Genomic DNA, 23,155 nt, shown 5'->3' with positions numbered 1-23,155 from the left:
GAAAAAGCACTTACTCGCTGCGAGAGAGAAGGAGCCAGAAACTGCTACTACTAGACACACTTTGAACTTCAAACTTAAACCCTAGTTCTCTCTCTCTCTATCTCTATTTCTCGTCTCCAACCATGTCAGCTATGCTGGTACGCTCTCTCTCTCTCTCTCTATTTCTCTTCTGTATTCTATCTGTGTTTCTCTAACCCAACCTAACACATCGTTACTTGTTGCAAATGCGGTACCAAACAGCAACCTCAGATCATTCTGCTCAAGGAAGGCACGGACACTTCGCAAGGTAAGGCGCAGCTTGTCAGCAACATCAATGCCTGCACCGCCGTCGCCGACGTCGTTCGAACCACCCTCGGCCCCCGCGGAATGGACAAGCTCATCCACGACGACAAGGGCGCCGTCACCATTTCCAACGACGGCGCCACCATTATGAAGCTCCTCGACATCGTTCACCCTGCCGCCAAAATCCTCGTCGACATCGCCAAGTCTCAGGACTCCGAGGTAACTAACTAACTAACTCTTTCCCTTCGATCTCCATTTTCTGCTTTTCAAATGCCGATGTTTTATCTTTCTTTTTTTTCGTCTCGTGTTAAGTTCGGTTTTCTGAGAACTATTTTTTTTTTTTTTTTATATTTGTCTTCGCTTGATTCAGATGCTTGAAATTGTGGAATTGCGTGTTTGTAAATAAATTATTGTTTTGTTATACTTGTTGCGAATGTGTGAAGGTTGGCGATGGAACCACCACTGTGGTATTGCTTGCAGCTGAGTTTTTAAGGGAGGCCAAGCCTTTCGTTGAAGATGGTGTTCACTCTCAAAATTTAATACGGAGCTATAGGACTGCAAGCACCTTGGTTGGTATTTTTATTATTTTTTTGCCTCAATCAAGAAGACTGTCCTGATTTGTGGCATTATTATTGTCGTCATTGACCTAGGCCATTGAGAAGATTAAAGAGTTAGCGGTTAGCATTGAGGGAAAAAGTCTAGAAGAAAAGAAACACTTGCTTGCAAGGTGTGCTTCTACAACACTTTCTTCGAAGCTTATAGGTGGAGAGAAAGAGTTCTTTGCATCCATGGTTGTCGATGCTGTCATTGCAATTGGGAATGATGACAGGTTGAACATGATTGGAATAAAGAAGGTACATGTATCGGTTCTCTTACAACATTGTATATGTATGTTGCTTAGTCTCGTTTGTATTGGTAATTGTCTAATGTATTTTTTTAATAAAACATACTAAAAAGCCTCACCAATGTTTATTGGGGAAAATGAGAGTGCAAAATATGGAGGACCAAAGATACTCTTAAAGGCACTATAATAAAACACACCAAAAAGCCTCATCAATGTTTCTAGGTTCTCTAATCACTTTGTAAATGTGTGTGTGCATCTCTTCAAGTGTAGTTAGAGTTAGATATTGCTGTGTGTGCTTTCTCTTTCTTGGAGGTTTAAAGTTTACGATGACCAGAAGAGTTGAGCAAATCTTTTCAAAATAATTTGACATTTTTTAGGAAATGCTGATTACATGGCATTTTATGTCTGGTTGTAATACAACTTACTTCATTAATTGATGTTAGGTTATCCAAACACAGTGCTAGGAACAGGTGATGGCTTCATAGAGATCTTGATTTTACCCCTTTCTGATTTCTTTTCCTGGGGAATGACAATGGTTTATTTCAGTAAATATCATTTTGATTCACAAGATGAATTATTCAGACCACAATCTCCTCATGGAATGATGTTCCTCCACAAACTAATTAATATGAGCATATACAAATTGTGTTGAGGTCTTGCTAGAGCTGGTCTGCATAGATGCTGACATGCCATATAATCATCATATTAACAGCCTCAGTCTTTGGGCCTGTATTGTACATTTAGTTCCAAACTTCAAATGTTTACAAAATCATCCAGCATATGAAGCAATTTTGAGTTTTCCTTACTCTTTTTGCATTTTTTCCGTGTCATTTGACTAGAATTTATTTGTTTGTTATGTAGTTATATTTCAAGGTGGTTATTATTTCTAAAAGTTTTCCCATTACCATCGTACTAAGTTTTAGTGGAATTTTCTCGTCATTTAAAAGGATCTCTTCTTTGCTATAAGGGTAGAACACCTTGATATTTTTTTTTCATTTTTTTTTTCAGATAAAGCTTTTCCAGTTTTCATATTTTTGTAATTAGATGCTTTAGGCTTCCTCTTTTCTTCAGAAAATGTAAAGTAGATGTGTTATATTTGATTTGCATTATATTCTTGGAATCTGTTTTAAAAAAATATTTGTAGTACAAAAGATGTGATAGGAAGTATGAACAACCATCTAACCAAAGTGATTACATATGAATATCAAGGAGTGTTACTGTCATATAGGTTTTTGTTTTAATTATATATGTTTAATTATGTGTAAATCAATTTCATGTTATTGAGAAAGTTATTTTGGAAACCAATGACTGAGATTCAGGTTTTGTTCTACAGGTTCCTGGTGGCAACATGCGCGACTCATTTCTTGTAAATGGTGTTGCCTTCAAAAAGACATTTTCATATGCTGGGTTTGAGCAACAGCCCAAGAAGTTTCTCAATCCCAAAATACTGTTACTAAATGTTGAATTGGAGCTAAAATCTGAGAAAGAAAATGCTGAAATAAGGTGGGAATATTTAAAATTTGTTCTGTTGTTTGTTGATAACTTGATACTGAAATCCTATTGAATTATTGCTTGCTATAACGGACTTTCTTCTCTTTTTTCTTGTTCTTCGCAGATTGTCAGATCCATCACAATATCAGTCAATTGTTGATGCAGAATGGAATATTATTTATGATAAGTTGGATAAATGTGTTAACAGTGGTGCCAAAGTTATTCTTTCACGATTGGCTATTGGTGATCTAGCTACCCAGGTTTTAATTCTTTTTATTTATCAAAGTTAACTTTCTTTCATATTCTTGGATTTCTTTCAACTATCCACAAAATGTTGCACCTTTCTAACGAGCAGCAACCTGCCAAATTTGCCATGTGCCATCCCCTCATGTGACAGTTCATGGTGCATTGTATGCATTGCCTCGTGTACTTACGTGTATCGCATGGCTATGGGCTTCATTTTCTATGCTGAAATGTAGATTGACATAATCCTTATTAACTGCTCATGATAATGCTAGAAAATTATTATTTTTTACTGGGTTTCTTAAAATTTTTGAGCATATTCATAATTATTATTATTTTTTAAAAAAATAACTTGTCCATGAAACAGTATTTTGCAGATCGAGACATTTTCTGTGCTGGTCGTGTAACAGAAGAAGATCTAAAAAGGGTTACTGCTGCAACCGGTGGAACTGTTCAAACATCTGTCAATAACATTATTGATGAGGTTGTACATTATTTGTGGGATTCTGTCATGGTTTGCTCTTTTTATGATGTTATATATTACAGCTGAGAATTTTGTGATTTATTTGCTTAAAGGTCCTTGGAACTTGTGAGGTTTTTGAGGAAAGACAAGTTGGAAATGAGCGGTTTAATATATTCAGCGGATGTCCATCTGGCCTAACAGCCACCATAGTTCTTCGTGGTGGAGCTGATCAGGTCTGTTAGAGGTTGTGCAATAACTGTTTATGTAGCTTGTAATAAAACTCTTTTAATAAATTTGCCATTGTTGTGCTTATATTTTATTTTCGCTATTCTCTTATAGTTCATAGAGGAAGCAGAGCGAAGTTTGCATGATGCAATCATGATTGTTAGAAGGGCTCTGAAGAATTCAACTGTAGTTGCTGGTGGAGGTGCTATAGATGTATGTGTCCCAATTTTTGTTGGTAGATCTCATTGAAATATGTTAATGAATGTGTTGGACGTTAAAATGTGGTTCTTGTTGGCAGATGGAGATAAGCCGATACTTGAGACAGCATGCACGTACAATAGCTGGGAAGGCTCAGCTCTTCATTAACTCATATGCGAAAGCTCTCGAGGTAAGTGTGTTTGAAATATGAGTATGATCCTTAATTGCTGTGGGGGAAGGGGGTGGGAGCAAAGAGCTTCTTGCGCATGTGTTTTACATGTTGCAATTCAACCTAAAATTGCTGCATTGGTATGGTCATTGATTTTGAACAGTGTAGCTTTCATTGCATTTGAAATTGCTTTCCTCTGAATCTGGTGTAACATGCATACTAGCTCGGGAAATAAGGCATGAAGGGTTTGATATTATCTGCTGATCATAGAGTAGAGTTATGCAATAAGTTCTGGTGTTATTACAGGTTATACCTCGGCAATTATGTGACAATGCTGGATTTGATGCAACTGATGTGCTGAATAAACTGAGGCAGAAACATGCGCTTCCTTCTGGTTGGTTGGCATTCTTTGTATATGCATGCTTCCTTACATATATGTATTGCACAAAATTACTTGCATGCATGCTAACATATACTTACATGCAAAGCTACTGAAAAGTGGGGCAGCGGTTGAGCCAAGCCTAGTTAAATACTTAGATACTAAGTTGTTCAATTAAAGGTACTGACTGAGCTCAAGTTGGAGCTTATGTTGTGTTAAAGCTTGGCTTGTTTGATTATATGGGCTGAGTTCAAGTACTAGTGAATATTTAAAAAACTAATTTGCATACTTTTACACATGCATGAACACAACCAATACATACACACTTACAAGTAGAATTAAACCACTCCCCATTGAACCCCAACTAGTGAGGGTAGGGGTGAAGACAATCCTTGTATGTAGCCTTACCCTTACATATTTTCAAAGAAGTTGTTTTTTGGATTCAAACTCGTAACCTTTCAGTCACAAAGGAGCAGCTTTAGTATTGCTCCAAGCTTGCCCTCATACACTTACAAATAGAATTACCTTAAAATAGTTTGCTACTTTGTTTGTCTCCTAAAAAATATTGACACTTGTTTGAAAAATTTGTTATAAATTGTTCATTTAACCAAATAGCTCGCAAAGATGTTGAGTTCATCTAGAGTCATTGCTTGCTTGTTACAGGTGAGGGGGCACCTTATGGGGTGGACATAGCCACTGGTGGAATTGCTGACTCTTTTGCTAACTTTGTCTGGGAGCCTGCAGTTGTGAAGGTATCTGCCATCATTTATCTGTGTTATGTTATTCTCTGATTCTAGTGTTTTATGGGGATAGTGTCTGAGTTAATTAATAAATTTGCAGATCAATGCTATAAATGCTGCTACAGAGGCTGCGTGTCTTATCTTAAGTGTTGATGAAACAGTTAAAAATCCCAAGGTAACTTTCTGACTAGTTCTATCATTTTATATTTGATTTAAATGGTTCTTTTGTTGTGTAATATATCTCCCGAATACTTGCACAATTTGAAGGAATCAATGATCTATTATATTAGGCATATTTAGATTTCACTTTAAACTTTTTTTCCTGTTGACTTAATTTGTTTTGTCGGGGATTTTGTACTTTTGACAGTGTAAGTCGATATAAATTTACCTTTGGATCTGTGCAGTGTCACATAACTCACATCATCACTGCTCTGCACATGTCCACATGCAATCCAAATGTTCTACACTTGTTTTGCCGCTTTTAAGCATTTTCATGTATCATTATTTGTTTGAGTAACGAGTACTAGTTGTCATGGTACTTTGTCTGTGCACATTTCTTGGACTTTGAAAATCATATGCTGTTCACTGGTGATTAGTTCCTCCTACTCCGTATGGATGGGGATTTCTTAGTTTGGTAAGAAAAAGGATAGAATTATGATTGCATTCCTCACCTGGATTCTTTAGACCGGAATCAATATCCTCTCTCTTGAAGATGTGGGAATGCCATTATTGGTAGGCAACTGGAATGGAGATTTTTATGTTCCTTTTCCTAACTTGCCCTTATTCCTTTTATAAAGTTGAAAAAGGTTCCCTTTCATGAGGTAACCCAAATTTTTTGGTAGTGCTTCAAATTTATTGTGCTCCAGTTCTGTTTCCTCTATTATTCATTTGTTGTTGAAGTCTTGAAGCGGTAATATGCACACTGCACCAATGAAGTAGTTGTACCCGACTTAGGTCTTCTGATATACTTCCCAATTCCTATTGATAATATCTGATTATCATAACCATTGGATTCGGTTGATATCTTTCCATGTATCCCGCCCAAATAATATTTTCAAGAGCCCCTTTGTTGATTGCAATTAAAAATACTTCAGGGTCCAATGTTAATAGGACAACTGAAGCTATTTTTATATTTTACCTAATAAGTTGCATACTTAAGAGGTGGAGGTCGATAGCTTGCTGACAATTTTTGTTGATATTCTTACAAGTGTTCTACTTGAGTCGCATAATGTGACTTCAAAATTTACATTGATCTGCAGAATTATGTTCAGAATATCTACTATGTATGGCTATTTCTTTTTTATTTTTTCCGTGTAACTAAATTTTTTTACACTTATTTTATTCTAGCTTGTTATGAATGCTTATCTGATGTCATATCGAGATTAGAGAAACTTATGTTATCCAGCTGGTTTTGATTGTTTTCTCTATTTAAAATATGTAGTCTGAGAGTGCACAAGGAGAGGCTGCTGCAAGTGCCATGGGCGGAAGAGGTCGTGGAGGTGCTTTCCGTGGTGGACGTGGACGAGGAATGCGGAGACGATGAAAAATGCGTTCTTTACTGGTCGGCTTTTGTCTCGTGCATTGACTCTGTCTAATACATCGAAGGCCACTGCATGTATGTTTCTGCTAGTTGGAGTTGCTAGAAGAATGCCATATCTTGGATCTACAAATGATGATATGAAATTGTAATGGAGATTCTGGGAACTTCATCTGATCAAAACTAGGATTTGGTGGTAGCAATTTTCAAGCATTTTGTCTCTGGTATTTATTTATTTTGTAAGTTGGAGGGGATGAAACTATTGGTTGGCTGTTGGTGGGACTTGAGCTATTTCGTGTGAAATTTTGCATCACCTTGTTCTATACGTGTAACTTTTTATTACCTCGTACTTATATAAGCATGCGATTTGTGTTTTTTACAAGAGGTGCTGTGGGAATGTGTAAGAACATGGTATACATATTGCCGAAGACATGTGAGCAGAGAAACAATCCAATCTGTTATTGGGAAAATTGATCTTTAAATAGTCGGTTATGGTAACGGCAGGCGAACGATACAATTTCAATTCCTCAAGGCAAGAGCTGATTTCTTGAAATTACCTAGGTGACACTTTGTGGACTCGATACTTTAGATCTGTTATGTGCGTGGATCACAAAATGGAGACTAAATTCCTCGATAGAAAGGCAAATTATGGTATGGACCTAATTTATCTTTATTTTATTGATTCAACGATTTCAATCTGTTTTAAGACTCAGTGACTATATATTGAATCTATAACACAATAGATTTAGAATGTTGATGACGCAAATGAAATATAAATTACGTCTGTACAAATCCAAAGATGAGAGTTGTCCACAACGAAAAATTGAGAGAAATCAACCATTGAACAATTGTCCTGTTTGTCTCATCTAATTTCAAGATGTAAGAAAATTAGGCAATGTGTGATATTTTAGTTCTCTGTTGTCCAAAAATAGAATAAATAATTTATTTGTTACTGATCAAAAACAATTTTAGCAAAGAGGACTACGGATTTTGAGTTTATGCTGATAAGATGCACAAACGATTTTGCTTTTAAGAATACAAAAATTTATCCTCAAAATTAATCAACTCTACATGCACATAAACCTGTGTCAAATATTGAGACTGAATTGAAAAATATGAAACATTGCCGCATTACATATTTCAGAAGTAGATGCTAAATCAAATACATCAAACCAAATTGAATCAAAAGAATTATTTTTTTAACCAATTGAAAAACCGAATCAATTTTCCAAATTATTTTTCAAAACTAGTTTGGTTCTTTGAACTGAGCTAAGATTCAAGCTAAAAAAAAGAACCTTATCCAACCCCCATAAAAATCAAACCAAATCGCACCATATAAAAACCAAAGCATTTTTGTTAAATCAATTTAAAAACCGAATCATTTTACCAGTTCGGTTTAGTATCGTATGGAAAACCAAAACGTGCCCACCCCAACATAGCCAACCAAAATAAAATGGCAATATCAAATATGATCAACACAAGATGAAGATTTTAAAGTAACAATTATCCCCAGTACTATCATATAAAAATGATTACAAATATTCTGCAAAACACTGCTTCAATAATTTGGAAACCAAGTTCATAGTCAAAAGCAATGAAAAACAAATTCTTAATAAGAATAAATCACTACAATTTCATTGTGCTACAATTCTAAATCTCAGAATCCTGTTAGCACATAGCGGTGGCCTCATAAATGGCTTCAGCTTCTACAGGAATGGGGGCAATATTATCCATCGACGAGGATACCTGGGTCTCCCTTCCTTTCCATCAAATAACTGCAGGTACATCAAAAGATAAGATGCAAGATTCAATACTAAAAGATACAAAGAGGGAAAAAGACTAACATTATTGGTTCATTTTATAGCAATTGAAAAGGTTTCACCCTATATATATATTGTAAATTTATCCAAATAACACAAGAACCAAAACCAATTGACCTAGAATAGCCAAGCAACAAACATCAAACTCTTATAAGCAGAAGTATTTTTCAAACCACATGTTTAATGAAGAAGCAGAAGTAACAACATTATAGAGTCAAAAAAATCAAGTTAGCCACAAACCTTTCATAATCCTCAAAATCTAAAATCTGACAGTTTAGCCAAAAGCATACTTAAAATTATTCATTATTAATTTTTATATCATGCGGATCATACACAATTTTGCTATTATAGTTATACTTCTATAAAATAAAGACCATAAACTGAATTAATGAACTATAAAATAAAAGATAAAGGAGACAGACCTTCTTCAAGCGCCTGTGCTTTGCAAAAGCCCAATTGGTCATGATAAAAGTAGCAACCACAAGAAAAACATAACCCGCAACAGTTTGCGTTGCAATGTTGAAGCCCAACCACTGATAGATCTCTGTAGTATAATTTGCACAGGTAACGATGTTGAAGAGAAAGCCACATGGGATTTGATATCCACCATCTCCCTCAGGTCTGCGAAGATTCCTCAGTATAATATGGCAATAGAAATTTGAAACTTGACAGAGTATCCCAAACCCAAACCCAATCTTCATCTGGAGGTCACTTACAGGGGTATACAGTGGGTGGTTCACATAATAAGCAATATAAGCGCCAAAGGTCCAGTAATAACAACAGTTGCGAAACACATTGGAAAGGGGTGAGGTTGCATGGCTGAAGCGATGCACAAAAAATGTTTCCAGAATTCGTTTGGCATAATGGAAACACCAGTAGTACATGGCATATGTCTGCACGGGTTGGATGACACGTTCACCTTTGTAGCCAAAATACTTGTAAACAGGGAAATAATAGAAGACTGGATAGAGGAGCAAAGGTCCCAAATACTCAAAGAAAAAAAGCGTACGATATGAAACTTGAGGGCCTAAGTCCTTGAATACTACAGTTAAGGTTTCTGAATTTCCATTTGTATAGTCTTTCAGACTCTTTTTGTAATGAAGAACAACAGGCCTTTCCTTTGATCCTGGTTGGACAGGAAGCGTCAAGCGCTGCCTTGATGGGTACTTCTTGGCTGTTGAAGTGAATCAAACAAATCATGTTAATGATCTATGAAATCCAATGCTGCCTAGAGATAGAGATACACTTACATACAAGCATGCTTTTTCTCTCAAGAGAGGTCTAAGACAGAATAACAAAGCCATACAATAGTAGCAAAAGTTGGATGCAATGGAATGAACTAGTGTTGTCACCAATAATTTCTTTTAGTTCACCAACTCAAGAAGAATTGGGTTAACTTTCATATGCTGCAAAGTAATTCCCCATTCTAACACTTCAAGTTCATCAACCTAGACTAGGTTTAAATAAGTAGTTATTAAAAAAGACTTGCAGATCAAATTAATGATGCTAAAACTTCATGGTCATTTTAGAGTGTGAAAAAGGGGAATTTACTTGTGCTTCATATGCCCAAGGTTCAAAGGAACTTCAACAATTGTATCTAAATGAACAATTTACAATTTCAAAGGAAACTTAGTTTGTTATCACCTATGATGCACAGATAGGGGTACGGGTATAGGATGTGACAGCAGTATGATACAGGGATGCACTTCTATTAAAAAAAAGGATACTGGTATCATAGGATATGACATAACACAAATATTAAAAATAATATATATTATCTCATCAAACATCAAAAACCACATGAAAACATCATAAGACCTCATAAAAAAAACATAATAGAAGGGCCGCGCTCCATGATTGAGGGAAATAGTGGAGAAAAGAGTTTTTATTTTTGGCTTAGCCATTGCAAATACATTACAACTAACATTTATCAAGTATCCGAGTATCCAGATACGTATCCAACACCAGTACAACAGACATTTGAAAGTATTGGTGACTCAGATTATTACACTGTTATGATCATTAAAAATACCAAATAGTAAGAATAGCAAATATCAATGAACCTATGACACTTCTATCATCACGCTGTATGCAATAAGTTAAAAATCTAACGCAAAAAATATATATATATACGCAGAAATATCTTAGCACCATCCATATACAAGCCTGAGAATCATTGTATTTTAATCGTTTTACTTGTCAGATACTACTTAAAAAACATTCATACATAAAAATAGTAGAGAAAAAACACAAGTTCACTTACTTCGCCTATGAATTGCCTCCTGCAGATCTGCTACAGTAGCCTATGGCAAAGGAACAAACCATAAGTCATTACTTTTGAAAACAAAGCTCCCATTTCTCAATTCAAAAGCTATACAAGAGGGCGGATTTTGAATGACATAATTAAAATCCAACTCTCAGACATCAAAATACCCTTTTGATGACAAAAAAAAATAAATTAACAAAATGCGATAAAAAAAGGGGTAAGAAATCTAGAGAAAGAAGACATACAGAATCGCTGAGCTCAATGCCACCTTTAACGATTTCTCTTCCACTCCTAGAAACCAAAGTAACCTTCATCTTTAAAACCGAAGCAGACCCACTCCGCACACAGTGTCAGTCACACACTTCGCGAATCACTGAAGGATAATGCAAGATCCAATAGAAGTAGGGGCTGAAACTCAAGGGAATAAGAAATCGTAGATTCACATCAGACCCCCATATACATTAACATCAACATCACATCAACATCAACAACACATTTATCCCAAATTAATTGGGGTAGATGAACCCACATGAAAGATACAAAACGGTTGAAAAAAAATAAAAAAAAATAAATAAATAAATAAATAAATAAAAATACACAAATAAAATAATAAAATAAAATAAAAATATATGTATATATAAATAAATAAAAGTAAAAAAGAAAGGGACAAGAAGAAGTGGGGGAAATGAAGGGGAAAAGGACTAAAAAAAGACCATCTGGAACATAGGAATAACAGCGAGTCTAACCCTCCACCATACTTATAGCTTTTCTCCATTCCTTTCTAAGACATATTGTCCGCCAATCTATATCCCACTCCATTAAATCTTGTTTTACTACTTTCCCCCAAGTAAGCTTCGGCCTACCTCTGCCTCTTTTTGTGTTTAGCTCTTGGTAACAAACTTCTGTTCTTACAGGAGCATCCATGGGTCTTCTCATCGCGTGCCCAAACCACCTCAATCTATGTTCTCTCATCTTCTCGGCTACCGGTACTACTCCGACCTTTCGTCGAATATCTTCATTTCTTATCTTATCCATCCTTGTGTACCCACACATCCACCTTAACATCCTCATCTCTGCTACTCCCATCTTATGCTCATGTTGCCTATGTGCTAGCCAGCATTCCGCTCCATATAGCATTGCCGGTCGTACTGCCATTTTATAGAATTTTCCTTTTAACTTCAGGGGAATTTTGCGGTCACACAAAAATGCAGATGCACTACGCCATTTCATCCACCCCATATACATTAACAGCAACCAAAAATACAACGCAAGGAGTATGATTTTTATACGAAGTTATCAAATTTACAATCATATAATATAGCAGAAAACCCCACATTTTTAATTTCTCCAAACCGAGACGAAATAATATCAAATCTCCGAAGCAGTAAATGGCAAGTTCCAAGCTTTTTTAGTGGGGAAGAAGAAACTAGCAAAAGATACAAACTTTGACGAAGAAAATTGGGATTCGATGATCACAAAGAATGTGAGTCACCAACAGAGAAGGTATTCAACCGTACAGGAAAGGTATTGGTAACTGTACACCGTATAGTTAGCCGCGAGATACCCAAAAAAAAATAGAGTGAAGATATTAAAAAGAGCTCCTTAATTAAAAAATCAATGACCCAATTGAAGGAAAAAGAAGAAAGAAAAGAGAAGGAAGAATTACCTGATTTGAAAGAACAGAGAGAGAGAGAGTTTGTGTGTGTGCTTTCCTAGTTAGTCACAAACACAAAAGAAAGAAAGGTGTTCAAAATTTTCAATATAATAGACTTATACAGAGGGTAAGGATAAATAATAAAATAAATGAGGGGTGTGGTGTATGCATATGTTAATTAATGGGATGCAGTTGGGGGTAGGGCAGCTAACTATTTGGGTGGATTATCTAAAACATCACTTGTGGGGTCAGCCTTTAAGGGGTTTTGGTTTGCCCTTACGGCTGAATGAGCCTTGTTCCATAAATAAATTTTTTTGTGCTATTGTTGCATCAAAAATTCAGTACATTTCATTAATAGAAATATTACATGTTAGTTAAAGTTTTCTTTTTTTCTGTCAAATTTTTTCTCTCTTCTATAATGTGTAATGCTCTCATTAGTGAAATGTACTGAATTTTGGTACAACAGTAATACTAAAAATTTATTCCTATTTCATGTTATAAAAGTAGTTGTTGAATTATGAAATGAAATGGTAAGTAATAATGCATTTACTACTACTAACTAACTACTACCCACTTCTCTGTTGTTGCACTTTATTGTAGGAGATTGGCTTCTGCCTAATTATTGTATGTATTTTGATTACCTACATTATGAGATTCAAGTATTTCGTCATAATCAAACCCGTATCAGATATAACAATAATGAGAATCAACTTTGTCCGCAATTGACTGACTATTGAGTTGAAAGTGAAACTATGGACAGAAAATGTGTAAGCCTACAACTACAAGGTCGTCAATTAAAGAAACAATAAGATGGACAAAAGATTTAAATCCCTTGCTGCCATGGCCACGATGATGATGGGTTGTTTAAGCTTATTAAGTTTTAAGGGATGAAAAAAGTGAAAAGTAGACACGATCCAAACTAAATTCCCACCTTTGTTTCTCTATTTTTTTTTTAAAAAAAATTCCTTCAATTTGAGCTAACTTCTAAAGAATAATTAAAAAAATAATAAAGGGGAGAAGATTTTATACTCATTCTTAACTATTGATTAATTTATATTCAATGGCTCATGTAATTAAAAAATTAAATCAAATGATGATAGCTAGTTGATATATGAGAGCTGAGCTGATGAGAGTGAGAACATGTGCAATTTTTCAGCATCATCTTTGAGAGAAGTTTAAAGCCTTAATCCTGAACTCTTCCCGAACATGATTGCTTATTGTGGAGACTACCTATGACTTATAAAAAAAAAATTGAATATAAGTAAAATCAGCTATCGAGTATGATAAAAAATACAATTACCGACATTAATACAAAAACATGGAGAGCTGACCTAAGTACCCAACCATGTGGGTTGATTAATTACACCCAATTGTTATCATTCCTCATCCCCAAATAGCCATCAGATGGGCCAGGCAATCTGTGGTGTTGGACACAATTAATTTATTATGGGCTATAGGGGATGGGCTTTCCTAATTATTCTATGGATTTCGATTGATTTCACTCAAAATTAAAGATCGGGAACGTGCGAAGCTCGTTAGCTCACTCTTATAACTGATTACAAGTGAATCGTGATGTTATAGTTTGAAATTGTAGGATGCAAAATGCAATTTGTGAGATTGCTTATGAGGAGGTGATAAGCATATGCCAATTTAATGGATATAACTTTCAAGACAACGGCACTTAAATAAGTACAATATAATATACCCTGAAAATTTAAATTGTTTTTATTACAATTTTATTCATTGTCATTCAACAAATTTATTTATTCACAAAATTAATACTAAAAGTGTAACTAATTATTTCTCAAATTGAAACATTAAGGAAATCTTTTTAGTACAAACCTCTCAAACGATGCGTCATTGCGTAGATCTCGAAAAGTTATATGAAATAAAAAAAAATCATTTGATTTGAATACCCGAATCAAAAGTTATTGTCTTCCGAAATTTTACGGAAATGGAACTAACGAAATTGTGCCACGTGGCACAATCTCATGAGTTCCCTAGGAGAGGGGGGCGACACTCAAATGAAGATAAAAAAAAAAACTAAATGTGTGAGTGACACGGGGGTTGTTCGCGGCACTGAGTGCCGCTGGATCCCCTTGCGTCACTCAACTACCCCATTGACAAATATTGTGAATCGAATACCAAATTAAAAAATTAAATGGATTAAAACCCCATATGGGTCAAAGAGCCCGAGTAATAGATACATTGATAAAAAAAATTAAAATTAAAAATTAAAGTTGCAATGTAGTGAAGAATAGATATTGGGCCTCCGGTCTAAAACAGTGTTCAAATAAATAAATAACGTCAGACTGTATAAATCTAACAAAAAGTTAAATGATAACTTGTTTCTTTAGGTTTCAATCATAAAGAGGAAGATGTAACTGGCATGATATGAATTAACATTCATTCCCTCACATGTTAATTTCAACAAAAGCAGAAGCAGGGTCCCACACCACCGAAAAGCTTGTTGGATGAACAAAATATGTGCGTGGAGTATGGTGATTCACATGTTTTTGCCACTACTGTGTCTGTAGTCTGTACTACACCATGCCACTTTACCTTTCTTTTGCTTTATTTTGTGCACTTTCTTTAGTCAGAAACTAAGAAGAGAAGAGAATAGAATTCTTGTGCCAAATACGTTGAGCTCCAATGGCAGAGGCAGCAAGGAAGGAGGGGCACATCGTGATGGCACCATTCATGGCACATGGGCATCTCATCCCATTCCTAGCACTAGCAAGGCAAATCCAAGAAAGGACAAGCTTCACCATCACCATAGCTACCACTCACCTCAACATTCAATACCTCAAATCTGCCATTTCCACAACCAATGATATTCACTTTGCTGAGTTACCCTTCAATTCTAGCCATCATGGTTTACCACCCAACATAGAGAACACAGAGAAGCTACCTCTCACTGACATCATCAAACTGTTTCATGCATCAATGAGTCTTGAGGCTCCTCTTCGGTCCTTGATATCCCAGATCACACAGGAAGAGGGTCACCCTCCACTTTGTATAATATCTGACGTGTTCCATGGTTGGGTTACCAACGTTGCCAAGAGCTTAGGTACAAGGAACATAACCTTCACCACTTGTGGTGCTTATGGAACTTTAGCTTACATCTCTATGTGGTCGAACCTTCCCCATAGGAAAACAGACTCTGATGTGTTCTGTGTTCCGGGGTTCCCTCAAAGCTACAGATTCCATCGCTCTCAGTTGCATAGATATTTAAAATTAGCATATGGCAATGACGATTGGTCCAGATTCTTCATTCCACAGATTGCACTGTCCATGAAATCTGATGGGTGGATTTGCAACACGGTTGAGGAGGTGGAGCCTTTGGGGTTGCAACTTCTGAGACAGTATCTTGAACTTCCTGTTTGGACTGTAGGTCCTCTTCTGCAACCAGCTGCAAACAAGGGTTCTTCAAAACATCGTGCAGGTAAAGAACCTGGCATAGCTCTTGAAGCATGCATTGAGTGGCTCAACTTGAAAGATCAGAATTCTGTTCTTTACATTTCTTTTGGATCACAGAACACCATCAGTGCCTCCCAAATGATGGCCTTGGCTGAGGGATTGGAAGAGAGTGGGAAACCATTTATTTGGGTTATAAGACCACCTTTTGGTTTTGACATTAATGGAGTGTTCGGGGAAGAATGGTTGCCTGAAGGGTTTGAAGAGAGAATGAGGGTCAACGAAAGGGGTTTATTGGTGCACAAATGGGGACCCCAATTGGAGATTCTATCACACACATCAACAGGAGCATTTCTAAGCCATTGTGGGTGGAACTCTGTGTTGGAGAGCCTCAGCCATGGGGTCCCCATCATAGGATGGCCACTAGCAGCTGAACAAGCATACAATGCAAAGATGTTGGTGGAGGAAATGGGTGTTTGTGTTGAGCTCACACGGACTGTGGAATCTGTCATTTCTAGAGAGGAAGTGAAAAAGGTGATAGAAATAGTTATGGACCACGAAGGAAAGGGAAAGGAAATGAAGGAGAAGGCAAATGACATTGCAGTACACTTCAGAGAGGCCAAAAGAGAGAAAGGTGAAGGAAAGGGGTCTTCGGTGAAAGCTATGGATGATTTTGTAAGACACATTTTATCATCCAAGGCTCTATGAATTGAATTGTTAATTGTTTCTTTGAATTTGAAAGACACATTTTATCATCCAAGGTTCTATGAATTGAATTGTTAATTGTTTCTTTGAATTTGAATACTATAGTTACCGGATAGATTACGTTTACAACTTTTTTTTTTTTACAACTATTGCAACCTCAATTATGTATTTTAGGGAGTACATATATTTGAGAATATACTCCCCAGAGTACATAGTTGAAGTTGTAAATAAAAAAAATTATAAACGTAACACTTTCCTAGTTATTTACATAAACATATTTGTCATCAACTGCTCAGTAGTCTTTTATCATAAGATATGGATAATGTTGTGATTATGAAAACCATATGTTCGCTCATTTTAAAATAAGATATTTGAGAACAATATAAAAGGTGAATGAATTCCACAAGTGAATACATAATATTAACTTTACTGCATTATCTCTTTTTTTGTGAACAATGTAAACATATGTTCGCTCTCTGCCTCTTATATTTCAATTTTTTATGTATAAAGGGAGAAAAACAAACCAATGGATACACGCAATTATCTGGAATCCACAATTCTAAATATTATATTCCTAACCGTACATTTATGAACTGGTACAGTTAGCTAACCTACAATATTCTTAGTACATATATGTTCAAAGTGTAGCTATAGTCACATTCCTGTCAAACGCACCCAGAAGAACAAGAGCGTTATTGATGAATCCGTTGTTGAAACCAAGTCCTTCAAACAAGATTTGAATTCTCATCCTACGGAACTCTCCATGCCCTTTAATCACACTCCAGAATCTGGTTACAATCATCACCATCATGGTCTTCTTGATGATGGGCAGAACAAGAATGGAGGAGATAACATCAATGTTCTTGAACAGGAGATCATCATTCTCATGAAAAGCGATCCAAAAACAAGAAGCCAAGAACAGAAATCCAATGATTCAATGAAAGAAGATCAACAGAGAAGCCCAAGACCCAAGTGAAAATGGAGAAGAACATTGATGTTCTCTCATCCATTGTTGCTCTGCCCATCATCAAGAAGACCATGATGGTGATGATTGTAACCAGATTCTGGAGTGTGATTAAAGGGCATGGAGAGTTCCGTAGGATGAGAATTCAAATCTTGTTTGAAGGGTTTGGTTTCAACGACAGATTCAACATATAGGCCATTGATTGTAGCACAGCACCCAACGTGTCCCTGCAGACCTGAAACTGACTAGAAGTTGTATTGGTGTATTGAAGCTGAAACAGTTTAAAGAATTTTAACAATCTTAACAGCTGGTCAAAGTAAAGAGACAACAAAGAAAACCCTCTCTGAAAGCTGGATATATATATATAAATCAAGGGCAAGTGCTCCTCGTCACAATTTATTACCTTAAAAATATGAATCAACATATAAATATCTCTCTATCTTTTAAAGCGAATTAAAATACTTAATATGAAGAGAAGTGCTTTAGGGAATTGTTATAATGAAAGCGCAAAGCAGCATTGATCTGTGCTTCTCTAGTACTAGAATAATAAAGAAAGAAAAAAAGAGCATATATGCACAGGACATATTTGAGAAAGATAAGTCTAAAGAACAAAATCACATACCTTGATATTTATTACAGCAACCTTGTTAGCTGGTGTTGAAAGATGTTCGCTGATGCAGGCCATAGACTTCAACATTGGTTACAAGGAAACTCTTTAAGAGCAGAAACTTAACCCTCAAATTCTGTTGATTGAATTCTGCTATAATCTTGCATCTGCAATTGAAATATGTTAAAAGACTTAGGATCCTCACTAGTAATTATTTGTTAAAATATTGCGAGAGGATAAAAGCCAAGTGCTCTGCCATGATAAAGTACTACAGAAGATATTTATACCCGTAAAAAGGGTAATCGAGTCCCAGAAGATATCTAAACCACCTTCAAACCAAGGCTAATACTTTTTCGTATGTTTTGTAAGAAATGTATTATTCTCTGCGCTCACATTTTTTTAGTGAATCTCACAAAAATACAACGTAACAAAAGCATTATCCTTAAACTAAATGAAGAATACTACTACCAGTTTTTCGTTGTTGAGATTATTATCAGCACATCAGCAGTAATTAAAATACAATATTTACTCTCTTTTATTATGATGCATAAATAAATAAACAAAGAAATAAATAAAAACAGTAACGGTTAAAGAATTAACTGTACAAATTAACGTGGGAAATTTGGAAACCCTTTAAACTTACAGTAATCGAAACGAAGATATGGCGGTTTCTGATTCTGCACCTCCGAGTCCGGAGTGGGTGGTGTACTGCATAGGTTCGATATGACATTAGTACAAACACCTCATGTCGTATCTACCGTTTAATCTACATCACACGGTCGTTGTTCGTTTAAACCAAACTCCATTGAAAATCGCAACTTGATTCACCATTTCCTGTCTTTTGCTGTCGGATTTCTCAAGTGCATCCCCCGTCGCTCTCGCCTCTCAAACTCCTACGGGTGTAGATAGGCTGCTCTCTCAAGGTCAAATTTGTATGTAAATATGTTCACAGTGATCATTTTAGTTCCTAATAAATAAAAAAATTTATTTGTGGCCTTAAAAAAAAAAAAACGCATGATTTATTTTTTTAGTAAATTATTTTTAAGATCCAAATTTATTCTATTTAATTATTTATAATAAGTCAAATTTAACTTAACGTACAGGAGCAATAAATCTCTATTACGCCGACCGATCCATTTACATCTTTATTAACTCCAAACCACATTTCATTTACATTGATGATTGTATTTTCACTTTTCGTTTTCATTATTTTATTCTTATCACGACTTTTGATTTTCATTATTTTTATTCTTATCATGGATAAATGCTTTTACATTGGTTTATTTTACATTGTTTTTTTTGTACACGCATATTCTTTCCCCGTTTGTTTTTATTAAACATCATTATTATTTAAATAAATTAAATAAACATAAATTTATATCTAACTAAACGTATATTATTATAAAGAGATTTCTTTATTTAATTCCTTACATTTTTTAATATTATCATTATTTAATTAAACTTAAATTACAAAATAATAATGTTGTATAATTTTCATTTTATATTGTAATTGTAACCGCTTTTGAACAATTATCAATCATTCACAGTCTAACGCTCTAAGTATTTTATTTTATAAATTATCAAGTATCTCGTAAATTGCATAATTATTTCCAATTTAAAAATATAAATTTTAAATTATATTATATACAAAAAAATATAAATTATATGAAAAATATTTAAAAAATTTTAAGAAAACAATAATTGTATACTTAATCTAGGTAGAATTTAAAAAATATAGATAAACAATAAGATGAAAAGATGTATTATTAATTAAAATAATTTGAATTTAAAAATATTAAAAAAATTAAGAATAATATGTGTCATTTTTTACAAAGGGAGCAGAATAAGAGTTTAAGTCAATTTTCAAATGATATAATCTAATTTAATATAGAGGAATAGAGCGCAGTTGATCGTTGGTAGGGAAAAAAGAAGAGAAATTCTAATGTAAAATGAAAAAATTAAATTGAATTACTAATTTGAAAGTTTTTAGGAAATATAAAAAAATATATTAAACAACGATGAAAATATATATATGTGTGTGTGGATTAAAGCATAATAGGATATTATCTTACGTTTAAAAGTAAAATCTCTATTTTAGTATATAAAAGATGAATTTTTGTAAATCTGATATATTGACTTTTTCCATTACTTATATTTTTTTAACATAGCCAAACAAAATGCAAATCGAGGCAAAAAAAAAATTAAAGAAAAAATATTTGTCCTTTTAAAGAATCTAATTTTATATTATTTTAATCTTAACCGTTGATTTTTGTAGGTCAAATGTTAGGATTTATTGTAAATTACTAATTAATTATTAAATTTGACCCAATAAATCTTAATCGTTGAACGAAGAAAATCAATAATTAAGATCTAAAATAACATAAATTTAGATCATTTGTGATGTTATTGAATTAAAACTACACAAATATATATATATATATATATATATATATATATATATATACACGTTATATTTATAAACTTTTTTGTTTATAAACTCTTACAAACTACGCTACCTTCTCCCGGGAGAACATGAGTTACACTATGTTATTCCGGGAGAAGATAGTGTAATTTGTAAAAATTTTCAAAAAAATTTGTAAACGAATCCTTGGTATGAAGATCATATAGAGAGAAACACACTAGCTAGATCATTTAAGCGTCCATAGGAAACATCTGTATGAAGATAAATATAATCTACGGAAATAAATCTGAATTTAACAACTTGACGGGTCTTAAATTTCACATCTTGATTCACAGTTTGAATTTCCAATCTACACATATCATCAATTAGTTTGCCTTGCAAGGCCTATGAAACCCATCGATAGGTGTACCAAAAACACATACTTGATAGAGCCGAGAATGAGATTCTCATAATAATGTCAAAGAAAGGATAGGCGTAACGTAAAGGAGTTATATCAAAGAGAACAAAATCAAGTTCGAAGACCAAAAGAGTATAATTTGCCCATGTTTAGAAACATCCACAAATTCAAGCATGCCTCAAAAGTTGAAATGAAAAGGCCATAAAATGAAAATGAATAAAACAACAGAAAAAAAGTAGCGTAATTAATTAAAGAGAAATAACATCAGTCTTGGGAAGCTCAGTGGGGTCATCATCATCAACAGCATTTGTTACAACAGTTTTGGAAAGCCTTAAAAGACTCCTTGTTGGCAAAATAGCCTTAGGATTAACATCATGCATTGCCCTTGCAAACAAACACCTGCATGCTTCACTCGCTGCACCAAACAACTCCATATCCTTATTAATATTCGGTCCTAACAAACAATGAGCCACAATCCTCAAAACCGGTTGCAGAAGCTCCCAAGGCATAGGAACCCTCCCTTCTATTATCTTTTCCCTCTCGCCACCACTTTTCTCCTTCACCTCTTCACCACCTTCTTCACCTTCTTCTTCTTCTTCTTCCTCTTCTTCTTCTTCTTCGAACTCCTTGTACATGTCTCCATCTTGACCAGCCCAAACCTTGCAGAACTTGCAAAAATCGATCTTTGGCGCAATGGGCATCTGGGAAATCTTGCTGTAGAACAACTCTAACGCAACGCCAACGATTCGAGCCCTTCTTGTCGACCGAACCGTGCCGTGTGGTTCCAGGCTCGGCGACACGACGCCGATGTTGAGCTCCGTCGCGTTGTTCTTCACCGGTGCTTTGGATTCATGGTACACGCTTGGGTGTGACACGTCGGGGATTGTCACCGTCACGGCTTCGCCGGCGCGTGACGTTGTCTCGTGCGCGTACAGGGCTAGGAGAACGGCTTCGAATCCCGCTTGGGGTTTCCGGTCTGCCACGCGTGAGAGGTACACGCCGGCGATCACCGGGAGGAAGCGGAGGACAAGAAGCTGGAGCTCCGGGACGCCGGATTGGAAGGTGTCGTAGAGCCAACGACAGAGGTTGTTGTCGCCGGCACCGGAGTTCGGTTGGCGGAGGAGGGTGGAGATGTGGGAGTAGATGTTGGGGTCGTGAAGGAGAGAGAGAGGGTGGTTGGTGGTGGCGGCGGAGAGAGAAGGGACGATGGAGGAAAGGGATTGGATAGCGGATTGTATTTTTTCAGGTGATTCGGAGACGGTGGTGGTGGCGGAGGCGGCGACGGCGGAGGTTTCCTCGACGGACATTTTATGCGAGAGGGAGAAGAGTGTGTGTAATACGTTTGAGATTGAGAAGGTTGTCTTCCAAAGATGCGTGTTGTTGTCTGTGAAAGTCTGAGAAGCGTAACGGAAGGAGCAAAATTAGGATCTTATACTATTCAAATTTATTAATTCATTTATCAGATCGAAAAAAGGAAATTATTCCATACTTCGTTCCATCTATATATATAAATAGTATATGTAATTTATCTTAGCCTATGCGCCATATGCGTTATTCAGTAGTGAATCTTTATTATATATAATATCTCAAGAGATAAGACTAATAAGAAGTGTGTTCTTTGATCTGATTACAAACGTTGCCTTCAAGATCATAATGGGATAGAGATAAATATTCAAGATATGTATAATTAAAAAAGAACTACCATAGCGGCGTGTGGGGGTCTTCTGAGAGATTGGAATGGGTCTGGATTAGTGATTTTTCAGTTTTTATAGGTTCTTGCTCTCCGCTACATTCTGAACTCTACATTCTGAACTCTGGGCTATTTTAAATGGTTTAGCTTTTGCCTGGAATTTTGGTTGGAGTAATATCGTTTTGGAATCTGATTCGTCTCAAGCTATTAGCCTTCTTACCACATCTGGTAACGAAACTCGAAAGCTTCCTTTGGTAGCTAAGATTCGAGTATTTCTCAACAAGGATTGGAATGTGCAGCTGAAGTTTATCCCGAGGACTTGCAACTGCTGTGCTGATTGGATTTCCAAAAAAGCATTGGAGGATCCTCCTGGCATGACTACAATCTCGTCCCCAAGAGGGAGCTCCTTAATCTGCTTGCTGCAGATCTGTTGGATCCTGGTCGAAGGAATCTGCTAGCTTAGATTGTAGTTAGCTTAGTTCTTTGAGTTATGTTTTCTGTTCTGTTTTTGCTTTCTGTTTTTTGAGTTAGTTTGTATTCTCTTGTGGGGCTTTGCCCCTGCATCTATCAAAAAAAAAAAAAGTAACTATTACTATTGATGATAATGTGAGATCTAGTATATAACTATATTGTTCTCTTGAA

The 23,155-nt window shown here is 35.5% G+C and overlaps 4 protein-coding genes and 1 long non-coding RNA gene across 7 annotated transcripts; 2 read left to right on the top strand and 3 right to left on the bottom strand.

Moving 5' to 3' along the window:
• On the top strand, positions 1–7,000 carry LOC133296985 (T-complex protein 1 subunit eta). The gene is made up of 14 exons (XM_061496029.1): positions 1–137; positions 241–501; positions 726–851; positions 933–1,136; positions 2,460–2,629; positions 2,742–2,877; positions 3,228–3,344; positions 3,437–3,556; positions 3,663–3,761; positions 3,847–3,936; positions 4,222–4,309; positions 4,958–5,046; positions 5,135–5,209; positions 6,476–7,000. Exons 1-14 carry the CDS (start codon positions 123–125, stop codon positions 6,575–6,577), a joined length of 1,692 nt encoding a protein of 563 aa, XP_061352013.1. The 5' UTR covers positions 1–122; the 3' UTR covers positions 6,578–7,000.
• A 1,083-nt stretch (positions 7,001–8,083) lies between these two features.
• On the bottom strand, positions 8,084–12,435 carry LOC133296986 (very-long-chain enoyl-CoA reductase). Of its 3 annotated transcripts, XM_061496031.1 has the most exons (6): positions 12,324–12,405; positions 11,521–12,191; positions 10,903–11,065; positions 10,655–10,694; positions 8,814–9,565; positions 8,084–8,346 (listed from the first exon to the last, which is right to left on the bottom strand). In XM_061496031.1, the coding sequence occupies exons 3-6, from the start codon at positions 10,969–10,971 to the stop codon at positions 8,278–8,280; spliced, it is 930 nt and encodes a 309-aa protein (XP_061352015.1). In that variant the 5' UTR covers positions 10,972–11,065; positions 11,521–12,191; positions 12,324–12,405; the 3' UTR covers positions 8,084–8,277. The 3 variants fall into 3 exon arrangements, with proteins under 3 accessions (XP_061352015.1, XP_061352016.1, XP_061352014.1); XM_061496032.1 differs by lacking the exon at positions 11,521–12,191 and having other exon boundaries at positions 12,324–12,435; XM_061496030.1 differs by having other exon boundaries at positions 10,903–12,191.
• A 2,240-nt stretch (positions 12,436–14,675) lies between these two features.
• Positions 14,676–17,461, top strand: LOC133296993 (UDP-glycosyltransferase 92A1-like). Its single transcript, XM_061496040.1, has one exon. It carries the CDS (start codon positions 14,964–14,966, stop codon positions 16,434–16,436), a length of 1,473 nt encoding a protein of 490 aa, XP_061352024.1. The 5' UTR covers positions 14,676–14,963; the 3' UTR covers positions 16,437–17,461.
• A 109-nt stretch (positions 17,462–17,570) lies between these two features.
• LOC133297002 (uncharacterized) lies at positions 17,571–18,902 on the bottom strand. The gene is made up of 3 exons (XR_009749586.1): positions 18,648–18,902; positions 18,020–18,171; positions 17,571–17,642 (listed from the first exon to the last, which is right to left on the bottom strand). It is a non-coding gene; the product is annotated as an uncharacterized LOC133297002 (long non-coding RNA).
• Positions 18,903–21,071: 2,169 nt separating this feature from the next.
• On the bottom strand, positions 21,072–22,130 carry LOC133296982 (uncharacterized). Its single transcript, XM_061496025.1, has one exon. It carries the CDS (start codon positions 22,128–22,130, stop codon positions 21,072–21,074), a length of 1,059 nt encoding a protein of 352 aa, XP_061352009.1.
• Positions 22,131–23,155: the final 1,025 nt, after the last annotated feature.

Source organism: Gastrolobium bilobum, unplaced genomic scaffold (assembly GCF_033153095.1).
Source record: "Gastrolobium bilobum isolate Gb01-03AN ecotype WA unplaced genomic scaffold, APGP_CSIRO_Gbil_v1 utg2614, whole genome shotgun sequence".
Lineage (NCBI taxonomy): Eukaryota > Viridiplantae > Streptophyta > Magnoliopsida > Fabales > Fabaceae > Gastrolobium > Gastrolobium bilobum.
Note: the sequence above shows the minus strand (reverse complement) of the source record. Positions and strands in the feature narration are given on the sequence as shown.

What these genes read in the sequence shown, in the direction of transcription:
- LOC133296985 (XM_061496029.1), top strand. An exon ending in AAAGAAAATGCTGAAATAAG is followed by an intron (nt 2,630 to 2,741) that starts GTGGGAATATTT and finishes TGTTCTTCGCAG; the next exon opens with ATTGTCAGATCCATCACAAT. An exon ending in AAACAGTTAAAAATCCCAAG is followed by an intron (nt 5,210 to 6,475) that starts GTAACTTTCTGA and finishes TAAAATATGTAG; the next exon opens with TCTGAGAGTGCACAAGGAGA.
- LOC133296986 (XM_061496032.1), bottom strand. Translation starts at nt 10,971, where the DNA reads ATGAAGGTTACTTTGGTTTCTAGGAGTGGAAGAGAAATCGTTAAAGGT. An exon ending in GCATTGAGCTCAGCGATTCT is followed by an intron (nt 10,695 to 10,902) that starts GTATGTCTTCTT and finishes CCTTTGCCATAG; the next exon opens with GCTACTGTAGCAGATCTGCA. An exon ending in GGAGGCAATTCATAGGCGAA is followed by an intron (nt 9,566 to 10,654) that starts GTAAGTGAACTT and finishes TCACTTCAACAG; the next exon opens with CCAAGAAGTACCCATCAAGG.
- LOC133296993 (XM_061496040.1), top strand. Translation starts at nt 14,964, where the DNA reads ATGGCAGAGGCAGCAAGGAAGGAGGGGCACATCGTGATGGCACCATTC.
- LOC133296982 (XM_061496025.1), bottom strand. Translation starts at nt 22,130, where the DNA reads ATGTCCGTCGAGGAAACCTCCGCCGTCGCCGCCTCCGCCACCACCACC.